Source organism: Nesoenas mayeri (assembly GCF_963082525.1).
Source record: "Nesoenas mayeri genome assembly, chromosome: 12".
Classification (NCBI taxonomy): Eukaryota; Metazoa; Chordata; class Aves; order Columbiformes; family Columbidae; genus Nesoenas; species Nesoenas mayeri.
Genome location: NC_137547.1, coordinates 13,619,257 through 13,639,238, shown reverse-complemented (window position 1 = coordinate 13,639,238; position 19,982 = coordinate 13,619,257). Strand labels below are relative to the sequence as shown.

Here is a 19,982-nt window from a genome sequence, read left to right as displayed (position 1 = left end):
AAGTCCCACAAGCCCCGTCGGGCGGCGGGAGGCCGAGGACTACATCTCCCAGGCTGCCGGGCCCGGCCCCCCGCCCCGCACAGCGCGGCACGGCCCGGCCCGGCCCCGCACGGCGCGGAGGGCGCGGCGCGGCGCGGGGGGCGGCGGCGGGGCGCGGGTGCGCCCGGCGGCGGGGCCATGCCGGAGCCGAACCAGGTACCGCGGCGGGGAGCGGGCCCGGAGGGGGATGCGCGCACGGCCCGACTCGGAGGACCGGTCCCGGGAGCAGGGGAACGCGGGCTGCGACCGGGGGAGGCTGGCGGGGAACTACCACGGTACTGGGTGCTGGCCCTGGGGAGCACGCACCCGGAATGCATTGGATTCACTCCCGGGGTGCTGGCTCCGGGAGGATGCGCTGGCCCCGGGAGGACACGGTGGCCCCGGGAGGGTGCGCTGACCCCGTGTGCTGGCCCCGGTCCTGGGATTCTGGCCCGTGGGAGGGTGCACTGGCCCCGGGAGGACGCGATGGCCCCGGGAGGATTCACTGGCCTCGGTCCTGGCTGCCAGTCCTAGGGTGCTGGTTCCGGCAGGATGCGCTGGCCGGGGGGCTTGCCCAGGCCCTGCGGTGCTGGTCCCAGCGAGGATGAGGATGCACTGGCCACAGCCGTGGGGTGCAGCCCCAGGATGCTCCTCAAAGAGGATGCGCTCACCCTGGGGAGGACGCTTGCCCCTGGTAGGAGTGTTGGGGCTGGACCTGGTGTGGCTCCCTGCAGCCTGGGGGAGCTGCCCCCCTCCAGCTGTGTGCCCCGGGGTGGTGCCATGGGGCCCAGACCCCAGGGAGGTGCTAGGGTGGCCACAAAGGGGTCCAGGACAGCAGAGCTTGCTGTGGGTGTCCTCAGTGCCAACCAGTCCCTGTGTGTGTGTGTAAGGTCCCTCAGCAGCAGTGTGACACGTGGCTGTGTGACACACGGCGTCCCTCGCTTGGGTAGTGGCAGCCAGGATTTCACAAACACAGCACAAGCATCCCTGGGGACAGGGTAGGAAACTGTCATGAAGCAGGGGAATGTCTGTTACCTGCACCTATGCCTATGGAGTGCCAGCATGGGTGTTGTCATGGGATCCGATCAGCATCTGACCTGCCTGTGTGTGTGTGCCTGTCCTGGTGTTGTGAGGTGTTTCCCTGGCTGAGGCTGCTGGAATGGGGTTGGTACCAGTGCCTGGTTTTCAGGGGCTGGTGGTGCAAGGGGTCCCCATGCACGCAGGGGGCTTGGAGGCACAGAGTCAGGTGAGGTTTTGCTCAGGCTCTAACTGCAGAGCCAGAATGCTTATTGCAAAGCTCTCAAATATTCCCCTGAACCAAGGGCTCCCCATCCTACCTGACAAGAGGATTTTGCAGGGGGAAGATGGTGCTAGGGCAGCGAGTGAGCTCAGACCAGAGGAAGGGCCATGGCCTTCGTGCTGCAAAAAACCCAGCTGGACAAAACCAAATAACATCAACCCCACAAAACTTGCTGAGCTTCCCAGCAGGAAAACGGGTGGCCTCCAAGCTGGTAGAGGTGGTTTTGTCCCCTGTTATCTGGGGATGCCAGGGGCTGTGGGGCTCCCCCATATCAGCACCATCCTGAGCAGCAGCACCAACCACGTTCCAGCCAAGGCAGCGAGTGGGGACGGAAAGTTGCTCAGTGCTTTGGGCTTGGTTTTCATTTTTCTTCCCCTTTCATCAGAGCCAGATGTTGCATCCACAGCAGTGAATCTTGGGGTGGGGAGGCACTACCTTGGCTGCCAGCCCCTCCCACCATGCACGTTGCTCGTCTGTCTGTCTGTCTGTCTGTCCCCATCTGGCAACAAGCAGCAGCCCTGCTGCCGGTTGTGTGCAGCGGCTGCCTGTCAAAAGCATTTCCCTCTCCTCCGAGGAGCTCATGGCGGTTCTCAGCAATGGCAAAGACGCGATCCGCTCGCCCGCCCACGCCTCGCCGGCACTGGAGGCAGAGAGCGCAGGCAGGGAGCGCAAGCAGGGAGAGTAGGCAGGGAGAGCAGGCAGGGAGGGAGCGCAGGCAGGGAGAGCAGGCAGGCAGGGAGAGCAGGCTGGGAGAGCAGGCTGGGAGGGAGAGCAGGCAGGCAGGGAGAGCAGGCTGGGAGAGCAGGCTGGGAGAGCAGGGAGAGAGGGAGAGCAGGCAGGCAGGGAGAGCAGGCGGAGAGGGAGAGCAGGCGGAGAGGGAGAGCAGGCTGGGAGAGCCTCAGCGGCCACACAAGGAAACTGACTCAGGCTTGGATTCTCGTGCCCAAACAAGCTCCAAACTGGCACTTTTCAGCACAAGGCGCCAGCATCAGCAAGAGCACGATGATTTCCCCACCAGCTCTCAGCATGCCCGATGCCACCCAGCTTGGCCCACACCAAGGACCCAGCAGCTTAACGGCTTTCGTCTCCTCCCGCTGCATTTGATTTTTGCAAGAGTGCAAATTGCTAATTGTTCTCCAGCAGCTTGGCTGACTTGGGTGCTTCTCAACAAGCTGTGATTTATCAGAGCCCACAAATCCCCGAGGGCTTGGGATGTGGTGGGAGAGGCTGGGAACCTCCTTTCTGTGCTATGCTGGGCTCCAAGTCGGGCTCTGGACGATCTCTTGGCTCCACGTCTGTCTTTGCCATCAGCATCTCCCAAAAGCTTTTACGGAGACTGCAGGAGATTTGGACCCCAGCTCCTCAGCAAAGTTCCCAAAGACACCCCCAAAAATGCACAGGAATGAATGGTGAATATATATAAATTATAAATATATACATATATATATATATTTATGCATGTGTCATATATGGGTCTTTATTTTTTTTCTTACTGGATGAATAGCTCAGTGCTGGGGTTCTAAAATAACTCCCACAACAGTCACTCTTCGGAAACCAGAGCAAGGTGCAGTCACTTTGCTCTGGATGCCACCATGTCCCCAGCAAGGGACTTTTGATTTTCAGCGGTAATTGGGCTAATTAGGAAAATGTAAGTGCTCCCCCTTCTCCCTAAGTGTCTGAGCAGAGCCCCAGCTAGCAGAGCTGAGAAGTTGGGTTCCTCTGCCAGAGGAGCTGCTCTAATTTTACATTTAATGGGAGTCCCTGGCAGTAACTGGGCTATACTGGGACCGATGGCCTTCAGCCGGGGGAGCCTTTCGTAACATCCCTGCAATCAAATCTTGTAGGTACAATTTTCTTAATGAGTTCTGTAGCCTCTCAGCACCACCTACAATTGGAGCAAACCCTGGGCAGTTTTACTGGGCTTCAGTTCTCTTGAGTTTTCAGTTCTCTGCTCAGGCTGTGTCCCAAGAGGCAGAGCGGGGCTTTGGGTCACAGCACCCATCAAACAGCCCTTGAAAGCTTTTTGGTTTCCACCACCTCCCATCCTCGGTGCTGCTGAGCCCCAGGGCACGGGACAGCGAGGAACAGGGAGCCCCCGCACCCCTGCTCACCTTCCTGGGCAAAAGGCCATGGCCAGTGGCAGCGGTGCCTCTCTGGTGCAGCGTCCGCTCATCCTGCACATATTTTCCCAGTGAGGCATTGAGTGTGTGCCTAATGAGTGCGGGCTGGTAAAACAAGCTGTGGTGGTGGAGGGGGAGCTGCAGCAGCTGATGGGGGGGCTCAGGGTGCTGCCGATGGCTCCCTGAGTGCTGGTGACACAGAGTGAGTGAGGAGCCCTGTCCTTGCTGGGGAGCATGCCTGCCTGCAGCGTGGCCATCTCCTTACAGGTGGCTGAGGATGTGGGGAGACTGATTTGGGGGTGCAGACCCTGCTGACCCCAGCCCACAGCCATGGGACGACAAGATATCCAGCAGCTGGGCACCTACAGAGTCTGGGGAGCTGTGGGGAGGATGGGAACAGGAGGAGGCAGCAGGGAGGTGCTGAGAACTGGGCTCTGCCGTGGGCTGGCCAGCATCCTGCCTGCTAGCGAGCCCTGAGCCTGGTGGGAGCCAGCCTGGTGGTGCCTGATCTGCTGGTACCTGATGTGGTGGTACCTGACGTGGTGGTACCCAACCCAATCACTCGGTGGTATCTGACTCAGCAGTACCTGACCTGCTGGTACCTGACCTGGTGGTTCAGTGGCACTTTACCTGGGGTTTTGTGATCAGGTGGCTCAGTAGTATCTGACCTGGTGGTACCTGACCTGGTGGCTCGGTGGTACCCAGCAGCTAGGGCAGTTGGTGCAAACTGGGGGCTCTGGGGCTGGTGCCGGGGGGTGCAGGGCAGCATGGCTGGGTCTGCCCCATGGCTCTGATGGGCTCTGCAGGAACTTGGGGTTGAGGGGCAGAGTCTCTCTTCTCCATCAGGCTGAGCAGCGAGTCCCCTTCCCCTCCGTGCCTGTCCCGGTGCAGGGAGCCAGGAGTAACAAGGCCACGCAGTGAGTGTGGCCTTGGGCTTATCAACCCCCCTGCAGCACAGGCACAGGGGCTGGGGGTCCCCTTGTACCCCCAGCAGCCTAGGCAGGAAGGGCTGCAGGGTCTGGTGTAGGCGAGGGAAGCGGTGCTGGCACACGGCCGAGCAGTATCCCTTCCTGGGGACGGGGCATCAGCCGTGTGGGCTGGTGGTGCATGTGGCTCACCTGTCCCAGTGAGTCCATGCATGTGAGCTGCAGGGGCGACTGGCTGCTTCTGCCAGTGGGTGTTTTTGGAGGGGGGAGGATGGCCAGATGGGCTCTGCATCCAAAGTCCCCCACATCAAGACCCGCCTGGGCATGTTCCTGTGCGACCTCACCTGGGCGTTCCTGCTCCAGCAGGGAGATTGGACTGGATGATCTTTTGAGGTCCCTTCCAATCCCAAACATACTGTGATACTGTGATCCAGCGTCGCCCCGTGGGGCAGTGCAGTGTGTTGGGGCTGGAGCACGTGCCCAAAGGGTCCCCACTGTGCTGTGGTCAAGCCAAAGGGTTTGGGATGCTGCTGGACCCATGCCTGCAAGCTCCATCCACCAGCAAAGGGTGGGAGCATCCCTTCCTGAGCTTTCCCACTGCTGGGACCTCCTCTGTGCCCCCAAATCCCATAGGAAACTGCCTCGGGAGTGGCTGGCTCCATCCCAGCTCTGCACTGGGGATTTGGCCTCCTGTGCTCTTTCCTGGCCCCATCCCAGCACTGAGGGATGAGCCCAAAATAACCCCTTGGGATGCTGGGCACGAGGAAACGCTGCCGTTGCCAGCTGGGGGTGCGAGAAGGGTTTAAAGCATGGGAAACCCAATTAACTCGGCTCCATTAGCTGATTGAGCTGGCTGATAAGAGTATGATTAATTAAAAGGATGAAGAATAAGTTACCAGGTCCTCACTGCCTTCGGGCTGTGGTGATGGCTTAACCCATGAATTGGCTTCTCCTGTTAATACCTGGTGCCCATCAATCCTTCACGACATTGCTGAATGGCAGGAGAAATGTCCTTATCCTAGGTTCGCTCTCTGCTCCTAGGGGAAAATCTGATCCCTCTGGATGGGGTGGTGCAGGAAAAGCCCATTTTAATTAACCATGCTTTTCTCATCGGGCCTTGGTTTGGCTTTGGGAGCCAAGTGATGCAGAAGGAAGGGAGAATCGTCCCCTCCCGTGCTGCCCCGGGCAGGTTCCCGCTCGCCGTCCCCCATTTGCAGCGCGCTAACGCGAGCTGACGGCCCCGGCGGGGACGAGCTCCACGGCTAAAGCAGCACTGGGGGGGCTGCAACCCTGGGCAGCCACTCGGGCCACAGAGAAAAGGCAAATTTCAGCAGTTTTATGATTTTTTGTAGTAATCCTGCTCGCTGAAGCCAGGCCTGAAACAAGGACAGATCACCACTTGGGGTTTCTTTCTGCCTGGGGCTGAAGGAGGTGGGAGAAGGCTCACACCCCCCCGCTTCCCTGTCAAAAAAACCCCTATATCTCTTTTTTTCCACGCATGACACAAGAGGGATGCTGGTCTGGGATAAGGGGTCCCTGTGCGTTTCCCACTCCTTCAGCTGCAGAGTCTGGGTGCTGCTCCAGTGACTGTCATTGTCCAGCAAGGAAATCAGTGCCAGCAGCCTCAGGAGATCTTAGAAATGAGCAAAGCCAACAAGAACTAAAAGAGCTGAGTGGGGATGCACTCCATGGTGTTACAATGGATGGAGAAGGGGAAGGCATTCACCAGGCCCTGAGTCTGTCACTCCAGCATTCATCCCCAAATTAAAGATTATACATCCTGAAATGAAAGATTATATGATTGGAAAAGTCATCCAACTGTAAAAGCAGCAGAGTGATTTACCAGGACCTTTTAATAGCCTCGCTTCGTTAGCTCTTGCAATCAAAGAGAAACTCATGTTTGATGAGCATGTGGTCTTCAGGAGGTGATTAAGGAGACCAGGGGATGAACTTTAATGGTATTGCTGAGTTACTAGGCTCTCTCACCACGGAAAAATCCTGGAATCCTCTGTTATTTTAAAAGGGAAACATCAAAACCTGGTGCAAAGAGCCCTTGCAATGGCCAGTGGGGTTTGCTTTGGCAGAGGCAGGTTTGGTTTGACTTCGGGAGCGGGCAGGGAGGGAACAGTTGATGCTGGGATGTTCTGGATGTTGGGTCTGTGGGGGGCAGTGCAGATGGAAACAGCCTCCAGCCCCTGCTGGGGAAGTGATGACTCCAACGAGCCGCTGGTCTTTGAGGATGCTGTAGCACCGGGGCTGGAGGATGGTTTCCCCGGCTGCGGTGGAGGGCAGCTCCGGGAGGCCCCGGGACGGGGTCAGGCAAAGCGCGCGCCAGACGCCGGCAAGGCTGCGATGTGGCAACGAGCCGGAAAAGGATTTTTCCCCCTTTCACCGGGAACTAAAATACCGCAGGCACGTGATAGCCGATTTCCTTTAGCCTTTAAAAAGCCCTGTGGGACAGAGAGCGGCGGGAGCAGGGGAAGGGGGCTCAGCCCATCCCGCCCGGCATCTTCACCACGTCACAGCTCAAAAGAGCCCAAAATCACCTTTTACCTCCAAAACCTTCCAGCATTGTGCATCCGGAGAGCGGGTTTATAGCTTTTTACTGGCTTTTTCCCAAATTCCCTTCGATGAAAACCCTCCCTTTAACAACCGCCCCTGCTTTTTCCGCTGGCAGCAACCCAAGAAACTCGTCGCAGTCACTCGCCGGTTGTTCATGTGACATGTAGGCATATTAAAACCTCCCCGAGTCGGGAAAAGGACTGGGGACAGTGCTCGTGCCTGGGATGTGCATCCATTTTCTGTCTCTTTCCTTTCAAGTCTCTCACCACTTGGACAAATATTTGACAGCGGGTTAATGACTGGTGCAGGAGTCATCTGTGCCTGCAGCGTGATAGGCTGGGGGGGGATTTTTTGGTCCATACTCAGGTCTTCCCCCATCCTGGCAAGAAGCTTTTTGGGGGGTTCCGCAGCCTCCATCCCCAGTAAAAAAGCTGGTAGCTTCTGGAGGGTGGTTTCTGTAGGAAAGAGGCATCCCCAGTGCCTGCCAGCTCTTAATTAGCACTGCTGGCCTAATTGGTGCCAGGGCTGAGCTGGGTTTGGCCTTGGGAGGGTTCTTACCCCAGCATCCCCCTCCCTGAAAAGCCCCGGTGGGTCACATCTCCGTCCCGCTGGGGTGGTGGATCCTGTCCCAGCTCAGAAACTGTGTTAAAAGGGGATTTTCAGCCTTTTTTTTTTTCACCGAGGAGTGGGGTCCGGCTTTGTCCCTTCAGCTTAGGGGGCTCAGTTGCTCTCCCCGTCCCTCCCCAGGCGCAGGCGCCGGCACCTCTGCCTCGGCTATTTTTACCCGCCGGGATCACGAGCGAGCGGGTGACCTTCCCCGAGGGACGCGGCCACGCGGGGAGGGGACAGCCGCCGGCACCGGGGCACCCGTCGGGCTGCGAAACGGCTGTTTCCCGGCTGTCGTGGCGGCAGCGGCAGCCGGTGAAGAGCGTTTTGGAGGGGCTGCTTGTGGCTTGATAGAGAAGGAGGATTGAGCGGCAGAAAGGAGCCGCTTGTTCAGCTCCAGAGGCGAGTTCATGGCTGAGCCTTTGTCTGGCAGAGAGAGGGAGGGCACAGCCTGGGAGCTGCCGGGAGCTCCCCTGGCACCGCTGGTGACGGGCGATACCGGCATCTCAGCTCCCTTTGCACCCTGCGCCTGCTTGTCCCCTTTGGGGACAACTCGTCCCCTGCAGCCCCACAACTGAGGGTGGGCTGGGTGACATTTTTTAAAAGCTCAATTGGGAACAAACAAACTCCTCGGTCCCCCAGCACCCTCCTCCTGCTCAGGGCAGCCCCCCTGCTCTGCCACGTGTGTTGCCATCCCTGAAACCGCCATACCCCTCCTTCCCACTCCAGGTTGGTGTCATCAGGAGCCAGCGGCTGAGGGCAGCGTGCCAGCGGATCAGCTAAAGCCCGGGGACGATGAGAACCATCGCAGCCGAGAGCCAGCCAGGACCTGGAGGAGCCACTGAGGCGCAGCGCCGCGGCTGAGGCCGGTGTGCCAAGCCGTGCCGGACTCCAGTGGTGGCTGCTCTCTGCCCAGCACGTGGAGCCATCGGGGGCCCTCGCCACGGCCGGACCACGCGGATGGAAAGCTGCAGCCCGGCAGGTAGGAGCCCGACATGGGGGGGGACTCCACACCCCCCTCTCCGCCGCCACCGTGGTGATTTAAAGCTCTCGGTCCCTCAGGAAGCCTCACTGGCCGGCTGACGCCATCCCGCGCCCTACATCCCAGCCCTATGCCGGAGCAGGTGCCCTCCCCGGCTCAGCCGCCCGCCGACCATGAAGTGCTCGTTGCGCTTCTGCTTCCTCTCGACCGCCTTCCTGCTCGTCTTCGTCATGTCCCTCCTCTTCACCTACTCCCACCACAGCATCGCCTACCTGGACCCTGGCGGGCTGGGTGGCATCCACCGGGTGAAGCTGGTACCCGGCTACGCTGGGCTGCAGCGGCTCAGCAAGGGGGGGCCGTACCCCCGAGGCTGCGCCTGCCACCGCTGCCCGGCCGAGGAGGCTGGGGCTGCCGAATGGTTTGACGGGCGCTACGATGGTGCCGTGTCCCCGGTGTGGACCAAGGAGAACATGGACCTGCCACCTGACGTCCAGAGGTGGTGGATGGTGAGTGAAAGGACGGATCCTCTAGCAGCGTGGGGACGCAGTTTTCTCCTCCATGAGCGAGGAAGGGGCTGCTGGCTGATGCTGCCACCACCACTTTCTCCCTCCGGCAGATGCTGCAGCCCCAGTTCAAGTCCCACAACACCCACGAGGTCCTGAGCAAGCTCTTCCAGATCGTGCCGGGGGAGGATCCCTACCGCTCCCGCGACCCGCGCCGCTGCCGCCGCTGCGCCGTGGTTGGCAACTCGGGCAACCTGCGCGGCTCCGGTTACGGGCCGGAGATCGATGGGCACGACTTTGTCATGCGGTGAGGGCAAGGGAGCACTGTGCAGGGGAGACACTGCCTGCCTGCTCAGCCCCACGAGCAGTGCAGAGGCATGGGGCAATGCTGGCAGCGCCAGTGGGTGCTGAGCTCCTGCTGTGCACCACAGCAGCGTCTCTCTGGGTCTGCTGTGGGTCAGAAGACACCAAGTGGGTTGTCCCTTTGCCATACGCCACAGCCCAGGTCCAGTAGCTCGGTCAAAGAGCCCATCGTGGGTCCTGCTGGGTGTTGGGAGGGGTGGGAGTGGGTCCTGCCGTGCCATCACCCTGGGCTGGCTAGTCGAGGGGGTCCTCAGTTTATCCCAGCACCCTGAGCATCAGCAGGCTGGGAAACGGCTCCTTGGCAGCATTCAACAGCTCCTGGAGGACACCTGTGTCACCTGCAAGGGACAAGATGGCTGGGAGGGGGGTGTCACCTTCCCCGCTCTCTCCCCAGGATGAACCAGGCCCCCACGGTGGGTTTTGAGGGTGACGTGGGCGGTCGGACCACACACCACTTCATGTACCCTGAGAGTGCCAAGAACCTGCCTGCCAACGTCAGCTTCGTGCTGGTGCCCTTCAAAACCCTGGACCTGCTCTGGATCGCCAGTGCCCTCTCCACCGGCCAGATCAGGTTGTAAGTACCTGGCGGGCACTGGCAGCACCGGGCCGGCTGCTCACCTGCCGCAGGACCAGCTGCCCTGGGAGCGGTGGGGATCCGCTGGTTCCTATCTCCCGGAGCATCCCACAGCACCGGTCCCTTGGCAGTTCAGGCTGGGGTTGGGGCACGGAATCCCGGGGAGCTTACCTGCCTCTCTGCTTTTTCCCCAGCACATACGCACCTGTGAAGCCTTTTCTGCGGGTGGACAAAGAAAAGGTAAGCAGGTGTCATCTCAACCACTGCAGTGAGTGCCCGTTTGGCCACAGCCCCTCTCACCCCATCTTCCCCAGGGGTCACCCCACCTCTTGGTGCTCCTTCCCCTGGTGCTGTTGCTGAAGAGGATGTGGTGCTAACCCCAGTTCATCCTCCCAGGTGCAGATCTACAATCCTGCCTTCTTCAAGTACATCCACGACCGCTGGACGGAGCACCACGGGCGCTACCCCTCCACCGGCATGCTGGTGCTCTTCTTCGCCCTCCATGTCTGCGACGAGGTGGGTGATGGCTCCTTGGGGTCCTCCTCCGGGCCACAGGTTCCTGACTGGCACAGAATTATACAATAATTTTGGTTGGAAGAGACCCTCAAGATAATTGAATCTGACCGCTAACCCAACACTGGCACTAACCCATGTCCCTAAGAACCTCATCTATGCATCTTTTAAACACCTCCAGGGATGGTGACTCCACCACTTCCCTGGGCAGCCTGTTCCAATCCACCAATAAATTTTTCCCAATATCCAATCTAAACCTCCCCTGGTGCAACTTGAGGCCATTTCCTCTCGTCTTATTGCTTGTTCCTTGGGAGGTGGCTTTACTGGGATCCTGAACCTCGCAGGTTCCAAGCGGGTGCTTGGCCAAGGGGCTGCCAGGCCCGGCAGGGGGTCAGGGCTGGCTCACCCTCCTTCCTCCCCATCGCAGGTGAACGTCTTCGGGTTCGGCGCCGACAGCCGGGGCAACTGGCACCACTACTGGGAGAACAACCGCTACGCCGGGGAGTTCAGGAAGACAGGGGTGCATGACGCTGACTTCGAGGCACACATCATCGACATGCTGGCCAAAACCAGCAAGATCGAGGTTTACCGGGGGAACTGAGGGATGCGGCTCCTCTGGCTCCCCAGACCTGGCTGGTCCCGTCTGCCCACGGGGGCAGAGGATCCCCCCGGCAGCCTCAGGCGATGGGCGCCGGGTGGGCAGCACAGCCCCGCGCCACCCATGGAGCCGCCCTCAGCAATATTTGGTGCCTCCAGCAGCCAATCAGGTTCAGAGCTAAAGGAGACTGTTGGCTTTTTTTTTTTTTTATTATTATTATTATTATTATTATTAAGAAACTCAGCTGAGAAAGGATTTGTAAACACAATCAGCGATGGACCGAGCGGCGGGGGCGTCCGCTTTGCATCTCTTTACAGTCAAACCAAATGCTGCTCTTTTTAGAACAAGACAAACCCCCCCACCCTCTGAAGCCGGTTGACTTTGGGGAGCACCCAAGCATTGTGTCCAGGCCGAGGGAGACGTGGCAGCCGAGCAGCCTTGCCAGTGGAACCCGCTGCTTCTTTCTTCCTTTCTTTTGATAGTTTTTTTACCCACCTGGGGCAGCCGCTGCCATCACTTCCCTGGGGAAGGCTCCTGGCGCACAGGCAGGTCCCAGCGTGGTTGTGAGCACATGGACCCATCAGGAGGAGCTGGTGGGAATCCAACCATCGCCGGCTGATGCTCTGCAGTGGGCTGGGGGATGGAGAGAACCCTGGCTTCGGGGCCAGGCATCCCCGCTCCCCTTGGATTGAGGAAGGGTAGGATGGATTTCGGGAGTGACCAGGCAAAAGGCAGCTAAGAAACCCGCAGGAGTGGCAGCCTGGTTCCTCCGTCTGGGCTCCCTCGGAGGATGCTCCAGGGATGCGGGATGCAGCTGTGGGTCCTGCCCCACCAGAGGGAAGGAGCTGAGATTTCCTTTTGCTTTCAGGCTGGGAAAAAAAAACAGATTAGAGATAGCTTTAGTGGGTGAATGAACCGTGCTTTTTTGTGTTGCTATGAAGAGACAGCTCTGGTGAGAAGCTGAAATCCCAAAGTCTTTGCTCCGTTTGTGAGGGTGGGGCTTGGTTTACACCAGTTTGGTGCAGCTGGTGCCCTCAGGGTCCCTGTGGCTTTTTGGGCTGGACAGGCTGCCCTGGGGCACAGGACGGGGACAGGCAGAAGGAAACTGCCTCACCAGAGGTGTAACTAAACCCACTCTCTTTGGGTCAATCAGGTGGGTGGGGTAGTTTTCTTTAGAAGATTCTGGAAAGCTCAAGAAAAAGGCAATCACAGGAAAGGTCCCCTGGAGAGGGACCCTCTGCCTGCGCAGCCGGTGATGGCGTTGGGTGCCTGGCACAGCGATGGGTGCCCGGGGCACAAGCCCCGTGGCTCCTGGGGCAGGGGCTGCGGGGCCGGGGAGAGCCCTGCCTGCCCTGCCTGGTTGCAATAGGTATTTGAGGAACAATCACCATAGGGTTTTTTTGGGCTTGGAGGTTGTTTTTTTTACCCTTTTGTATCTGGCTTTTCTGTAGCAGCCTGTTACCTGTTTCTCTGCTTCGGTTTGGTTGTTTTTCAGAGTTTTCTTCTTTTTGAGATTTCTCTCTGCAATCATCAAGGGTTTGGGTCACCTGGAGCAGGCACTGAGCATACCCTGAGCTGGGGAAATTAATCTTTTTTTGTGGTGGGTTTTGGTAGAAGCAGCAACCCCCCCGACACAAGCAGCCTGCCCACAACCTGCAGCCACCACAGCCAGCCTGAACCCCGCTCCCAACCCCGGGACATGGAGACAGGTTACAGTGAGCCCCCCGTCTCCACCTTCCTGGGTTGTTTTTTAGGGGAAGAAAAATTAAAAACACAAAACCACGAGCAACTACGAGTGCCTTGACCATCTCCTGTCGGCTACGCCAGGCTGTGCCGCTCCGGTGGTGGGGGGTTGGCCGATTTATCCGGCAGCTGTACCTGCTTCCCAAATAGCTCCGGGCTGGATCTTAACTGGGATGTGCGGCTGGGGGAGACATGGACACATCCAGGCCACCACGCCGGTGCCCAGGGAGGTCAAATCCAGTGTGACAAGGCTGGACCAGCTCTTGTCCCAGCTGAGTGGGGCCAGGCCAGACAATCACAGGGCAAGTGGAGATGCCAGGCACCAAACCCGCCGGCAGCACTGTGCCAGCATCTGGCAAAGAGCACGCTCACGGCTCCTTGCTGCCCTGACAGTATTTTTTTGGCTACCTTCCTTTCCCTAACTCCCCCCCTTTTTTTTTTTTAATTATTATTATTATTTTTTATTTAAGCTGTCCCGCTAGGACTCGCAACCACTTGTTTCTCTGGCAGAGCGGCTGCCGGCGCTAGGAGCACACTGCACGCCCGGCGGGGCTGCCGAGCACCACTGTACTGTACATAGAGGAGATGTAGGCAGAGGCTGCGGGCAGGGGACAGGCAGGCAGGAGGTGCCCATCCTTGCCCACCTGGCAGAAGTCTTCATCACGCGGTGCCTGATGGAGCACCCATCGCCTCCCGCCCTGCCGGGACAGGCCAGTGCTCTGACCCAGGGCTAGCAGCAGGCGGGTGGCTTTGCCCGTAGCCTCTGTGTACATGGGTACTTCTGCACACAACTGTCTTAAAACTATTTTTTTTTTTCTAAAAAAGTCAATAAAAACCATGCATCGGTACCGCTCTGTGCTTTCCTTTCAGTAGTCCTGCCTGCTGTGCCTTCGCCTGCACACAAGCCCAGGTGTCAGTGGGGTCGGGAAAGGACAGAAAAGGAGTGGGAGTTTTGGTGGGGCTGGAAGGATCTTCTCCCTCTCCCACTGGGCTGGACATCAGCCACCGGCTGCAATTAACACCTGTTCCCCAGAGCAGGAGCTGAGCTCACCTCTGGGTGCCCGATGCCCCTGTCTCTGGTACACCCTTCCTGACCATCCTCGGAGCCTAAAATAGAGGCTCCAGTCCCACACAGGCACAGAGAAGGACATAGACGAACTCCTAGGATGTGATTTTGAAGGTGGGCGCAGGTGCAGGCAGGGGAAGCGGCGTTTCCCAGGGTGACCCAGGTGCGCCAGAACTGGCTCCAGTTCCCAGCGCCAAAGGCTGGACTCTGCAAGAGGCCGAGTGTCCCTGTGGGATCCATCCAGGTGACCAGGGGGTTGGATCCTGAAAGACACACACGGGTCTCGCATAACAAATCGCCAAATCCGGGAGTAGTTAAAACACCTCTTTATTAATATACAAACCTAGTAACATTTAAGCCAACCCAAATATGAAATGAAATAAAGCCTGATATAAATACAGCGTACATAACAACATGGCCTCAGTGGAGAGCAGCAAACTCACCCTGACTTGTGCGCTTGGGAACAACTGTCCATGTCCTCCACCATGGTCAGAGCAGCTTTGTCTCTCCTAAACCCCTTGGAATCCAAAACTGGCAGAGGTGAGAGCACCGCTCCTCTCAGAGGCAGGCAACCCGCTGCAAGGTTTTACAGTTCAACATTTCTACAAGCCCAGAGCTCAAAGGGATTTAAAAAGCATCATCCCTGCACTGCCAGAGATGATCTGTTGGTGTCTGTTTGCCATGACTCCGCGAGGGGAGATGGAGATGGCTCTAGTGGCTGGGGAACCAAGCTACTGAAGTTGCTCCTTGCTCTGTTCCACCTCAGCTACATCCATCGTGCAACATTCACAAGTGTAAGGCACTAGAAAAATGCTTTCACAGGTTCAAACTTCAGTTGTTCTTGAAATTTCAGCAGTAGCACACTTCAGAAGTCCTAGCCCTTTAAAATCTGTTCTTGGGAGACTGATTAAAAGCATGAAGGGGCATTGGACAATGAAACTGGTGCACTTGATAACCAGAAGCGATGGTGGGGATGGGGCATACTGGTTCAGAAGTTCAGAAGATGGCAGTCTCTGCTCAGGAGACCTGCACCAAGTACCTGTCCAAGAATCGGGACAGATTCTCCCACAGAGCTCAGGTCTCCTGTCACACCAGCCGTGGCGGAAGCTGCAGAACCAGAGCAGAAAGCAACGGAAAGCAAGTAAGTCGGCTTAGGAGCAGCAGCAAGGAGCTGATCTGGGCCAAGGAGGGTTTTCCCCAACTCTTCCTGAAGATGCAGGAAACATCACCTGGCGGGAGAGCTGGAAACACCCGCCCTCGCACCCACAGGTGCTGCTTACCTCATGCGTGGCCTGGGTTGCTTCTCCAGCAGCACAGATGTGCCCTGGTGCAAGCCTGACCATGAGGCACAGGAGAACCCATCGAGGACTTCAGGGACATTCCTGTGCCTCCAGTTACACTGGAAGAAAGGCGTAAGTGAAACCTGTTCCACTATGGGAAAAGCAGGGAAAGTTCTTTGTAGAGTGGAAGAAATCTCAGCAGTGCCATGGCCAAAGGTGACAGTGACTTTTCTCCATAGGCAAAGAACGGATCACGCCCCACTTGGGATGGCTGATGGCTCCCAAGTATCTGCTCTGCTTGTAGCAGGTGTCAAGCATCTGTGTGGGAAGATCGGCTGTTACCAGCATTGACAAATCGATAAACATTAATGTGAACACCTTCCTCTGGTGCCTCTTTCATTGTAATTTAGCACTCCTCTTTATGGCACTACCTCGTTCCAAACAGGTGATATCTCTGAACAAAGTAAGTCAGCGTGGCACGTCATCTCTGCAAAGCAACGCTTTGTTTTGTGCTGGATCCCAGCAGTCAGCCTGACATCAGGAACCCGGCAGAGCTTTGAGACAAATGGGAGACGAGAAGTCTCAGAGCCATCTCAACAAACGTCTCGGGCAGCAGAACATCCCTCCGCTCCTGCTTCTCCCGACTCCTGCCTGCAAATGCAGCTGGTACAGCAAGGAAGGCGTTCAAGCAGAGAATTTTGTTTCCTGTAATGCAACAGGACACTTGCAGAGAATTCTACACCAGCCCAGGCTTCTTTCTTTAAAGAAAGAAGAAAATCCGTTATAGCATGAGTGATACAGGGAATAAATCCATTTCTGGGGGGAAAAAAAAAGGGAAGGCATCAACACAGGCAGCTGCACAGGCACGAGGGCTCCCAGCTCATTTAGTTTAGTTCAATACAAATTCCAGCCTCAGATCAGCAGCAAACTGCAAAAGCAGCTTCCACCCTCCCCAGGACTTGCTCAAAAGTAACTGCTGACATTTGTGTCTGCTCTGAACGCTCAGCACACAGCTTTCCAGGAAGAAAAATCAAGTGGCAGGCACAAGCAGGGCCCAAACACCTCACTTTAATGCTTTAAGGCATTTACAAATATTTAAAGTTTTTTCTTTTCCTCTATCAAATGCACAGACTACTCTTGCCGAGGGCTATGAGCACACTACAATCATAATGCTTAAGGAAAGTTTAAAGTGCAAAGAAAATTTTCCAATGCTTTTAGAGACAGCTGAAGTCATCTGATGACATTAATCTCTCCTTCCCCAAGTCCTGTTCTCTGACTGAAGGTGCTCTTTAAAAATAAAACCCCAAACAATCAGTTAAAGAAAAGGTAGTTTAAAATAAAAAAGCATCCTGAAGAGGGTTGAAATTAGCCTGATGAAGTACGATAATGAAATAATTTGGGAAGACAAATCTCGAGGTTGTGAATGTTTTTGCTGGACATAATCAGCAGCCAAGTGTTCTGTTTGAAATTAAAACAAGTTCTGCCCTTGCAAGCAGCTTGCCCCCTCCTACCCAAGCATGGAAACGATCTTGTTTTTATAGATTTATCCCAAAATGTAACCATTTTGGTTAAAGTGTGCTGGAAGGACAAGGTTAGCGATGTCAATGCTGTACCTTTACATTTAGATGCGACTTGCCAGAGAGAGACAAATGTTCTGAGTAAACTGGTGCTCACGCTCCCCACCTCTCCCAAAATGACAGAGGGAAACGTACGTTGGAAAACAAGTGCCAGCACTACTCTTGCTTCCTCGATAACGCCGTCCCGATTCTGTCCAGAGCCATTGTAGTCACCCAGCGCCTGTCCAGCACTAATTCTGCAGAGGAAGATGCTTCCTGAGCTGGGAATCACGGCTGATAATCTCTCCAAGGCTGGGCTTAAGTGGTCTCTTCTTCCACCTCAGCTCAGCCATTCTGCCATCCTCTTGCCTTGGTTTTATTTCGCTGTGCTTCACTCTCTGATGGACAGAAGGAAGTGATGTGCTCAGCTGCCTGAGGAAGGAGATGAGAGAAGTGCTGAGGGGAGTGGGAAAACCCTGGCACAGGGATAGGGGATTGAACACACAGTGGCGGCAAACCTGCCTGGGAGTTCAGATGTTGGTACCTGCACCATCTAGAAGCTGAAGAGCTTAAATCAAGGCAGAGAGACTGATCTAGAGCCAACCTGGCTCAGATGATGAAGCACTTGGTGGAACAAAGAGAAGAACCTTAATCACAAGAGGTCCTGCAGCAGCACAGGCTGGAGTCCGGAGGTGTTGCAGGAACAGCAACAGGATCAGTGGCAGCTTGAATGCACAAGTAGAAAGGAGGAAAGTAACTCTGCACTAAGACTCAGAGAGATGCAGTGCAGGTTTCACAGCCTCCCTTCCTTCCCACAAAGTAATAGTAAGAAACTGTTCAACAAGGCACATCAAATCTGGACACCAGAGTCAGCACAGGGAAAACAAGATGAAACTAAGTCTGGCAAAGATACATGTGAAAATCACTATAACACACCCTCCTAAAACAGAAAACATAATTCCTAAATAGACTGCTTTAATTTTATCCTCAGATCATTAAACATGAACAATAAACTCCTTATTCCCTAATACCATTTTTACCCAAGCCTTTCAGTACTCACTCAAGGCCTAACAGAACATGAGAACGCCGGCAAGGACACAACAAGTGTAAGACAATGCAATACCTCTGGAAAAACCATGTAATGCAAGAGGCTGCCCAGTAAGTGCTACCTCTTACACAAGCTCCCCGCACTACAGACAGCACTGGGGCAAGAGAGCCCTTTCCAGTGCACAGAACACTGCACATTGGGTTTCACCACTGCCACATGCCAGCAAACCCACTCAGGTGCTGACTTCTGGGGTAAGAACAAACAATCCCACACGTGCCAAGTGCACACCGCCCACAGGCCACACTTGCCTTAACATTTGTCACTGCTGAGTAATAAGTTTATCCTAAAATAAGCTATGCTCAACCTATAACATTTTAGCCAAAAAGAGAAAATATTTTCTTTAACTGATCCCCAGTTAGCTTTCCTTCAAGTGTTTCTCTTGCAAGGCTGCCCGTGTGAACAAAATCTATGGGGCTGTTCCCATTCCGGACAGCAAAACTCTGAGAACTGATAATGGCACAGGACAGAGCTGTTGCTGCTGCACAGAACGAGGCCATCGCCCCTTTTGCTGCAGAGGAGGGGGATGCTATTTTAGTATTTCCCAGCCAAAGTTCATCTTCTTACCACACAGAGTGAGAACAAACCGCCTTTCTCAGCAGAATGCATTTTAAGGTAACTTTAAGGATGAGAATCATGATGTACAATTTTATAGTCCACATTATTTACCATCTTAGATGCTAAGGCTGTGTCAGAGCAGCTTCCAAGATCTGATTTCTAAGTTTCTACTTTCCAGTCGTACTAAAGGTGTTAACTCTTGAACTGCTTTGTTCTTTTTTGAGGTGCTCTACTTTTACTTATCAGATAAAGGCATTAGAGTCTTACATCACCGTTTAATACCTCTGGAAGAAAATACTATGCTAGAAGGACCTTCCTCGGGATCTAGCACTATTTTAAAACATGCTATCCAACTGTCCCCTTGACGAGTATTTAAGTTGGTGAAGGCAAACTATTCTTTAACATTATAAGGCTAAAAATAGCTGCCAGACATTAAATCAACTAAGCTTGAATGGCAGCTGAAGACTACAGGTTCAGATATAAAACCAGAATCAGAATTCACAGCAGGGAAAGCCAGAGTGGGTGTTAATGAGCTGCAAGACTGGCAATTATCAAACCACCTATCTCCAAGTCTCAAACAGCAAACATAACATCACACAAAGTGCTGCTCTATCTATCGGCATGATGGAAAACTATTTTCACTCTCTATTTTTGGTACTGAAAAGTCAGTAGATATAGACATAAAATAAACCCAAGCAGACATAATGACAAAACTAGCTCATAAACCACAATTTTATTGTCAGAACTGCTGTGAGAAGAGACACCCCTATCAAAAGTTGTCTGAGGAACTAAAAGGCACCTATAAATCAGGGCAAAGAAAAAAATAATCCCAAAGAGGAATATAACCTGGCTGCAACTCAAATGATACTTCAGGAACAAGCAGTTGGTAGAGGACAGAATGCTCCTAACTTTCCTGTTTGGTCTCAACGAGTTCTAACTGCAGAGAACAAACGGAAGGGTTCGAGCTGAGGTTTCTCTTCAGGAGCTGCATGAAGTACTCTAGCTCACCTCAGCTGTATACCTCATTTTCTCCTGAAGAAGCATTGTGCCTCACCAGCAACAACAAATCACCAATAAATGCTAATCAGAAGGGCTTTACTCTCTGGTTAAGTGCCTGTTTCCCTGGATAAGGAAGGCACAGTAACATCCCATAAAACCAATGGAGGGACAAGAGGACAGACAAGTATTCTGGAGTGACCTGGTGCACTATTCCCAGGTGACAGGCTGGTAGAGCAGAGGTCCTCCTTGTGGGATCATAGTATCCCCCTACGTGGCAAAGACAAGTAAGAAGCGACTGGATTTCACACTGCTATAAGATGCCTTATGAATCTTTCATTTAAGCAATTAATCCTGATACACCAGGCAAAATTTTTATTCAAGCAGCAATTAATAGGGGAGTTTGGAAGAAATGGCAACCAAGTGAGATCTCCGCCTCCAGCAGCCAAATAGAGAACTCTCAGCTGCAAGATTCCCAACAAGAAAAAGCTGTCCTACTCTGGCCCCTGCATTTCAGAGATGGGAATTTTTGCATGTCAATTTGAAAGTTGAAACCCTCAAAGAGGTCACACTCTACAAAGGAATTCACCATTCACAAAGGAGAGCTTGAAGA

General features: G+C 55.0%; 1 protein-coding gene and 1 long non-coding RNA gene across 2 annotated transcripts; one reads left to right on the top strand and one right to left on the bottom strand.

Moving 5' to 3' along the window:
- The first annotated feature begins 6,281 nt into the window (after window positions 1-6,281).
- ST3GAL2 (ST3 beta-galactoside alpha-2,3-sialyltransferase 2) lies at window positions 6,282-11,566 on the top strand. The gene is made up of 7 exons (XM_080351689.1): window positions 6,282-8,514; window positions 8,595-9,020; window positions 9,131-9,324; window positions 9,775-9,954; window positions 10,149-10,194; window positions 10,351-10,470; window positions 10,895-11,566. The coding sequence occupies exons 2-7, from the start codon at window positions 8,688-8,690 to the stop codon at window positions 11,066-11,068; spliced, it is 1,047 nt and encodes a 348-aa protein (XP_080207815.1). The 5' UTR covers window positions 6,282-8,514; window positions 8,595-8,687; the 3' UTR covers window positions 11,069-11,566.
- On the bottom strand, window positions 10,157-11,615 carry LOC308044815. Its single transcript, XR_013922661.1, has 3 exons — window positions 11,561-11,615; window positions 10,281-10,517; window positions 10,157-10,173 (listed from the first exon to the last, which is right to left on the bottom strand). It is a non-coding gene; the product is annotated as an uncharacterized lncRNA (long non-coding RNA).
- Between the last annotated feature and the right edge of the window lie 8,367 nt (window positions 11,616-19,982).

Excerpts from the sequence above, each read along its gene's own strand:
- ST3GAL2 (XM_080351689.1), top strand. The coding sequence starts at position 8,688 with ATGAAGTGCTCGTTGCGCTTCTGCTTCCTCTCGACCGCCTTCCTGCTC. Across the intron at positions 9,325-9,774 it reads GGGCACGACTTTGTCATGCG|GATGAACCAGGCCCCCACGG; the intron begins GTGAGGGCAAGG and ends CTCTCTCCCCAG. Across the intron at positions 10,195-10,350 it reads TGCGGGTGGACAAAGAAAAG|GTGCAGATCTACAATCCTGC; the intron begins GTAAGCAGGTGT and ends TCATCCTCCCAG.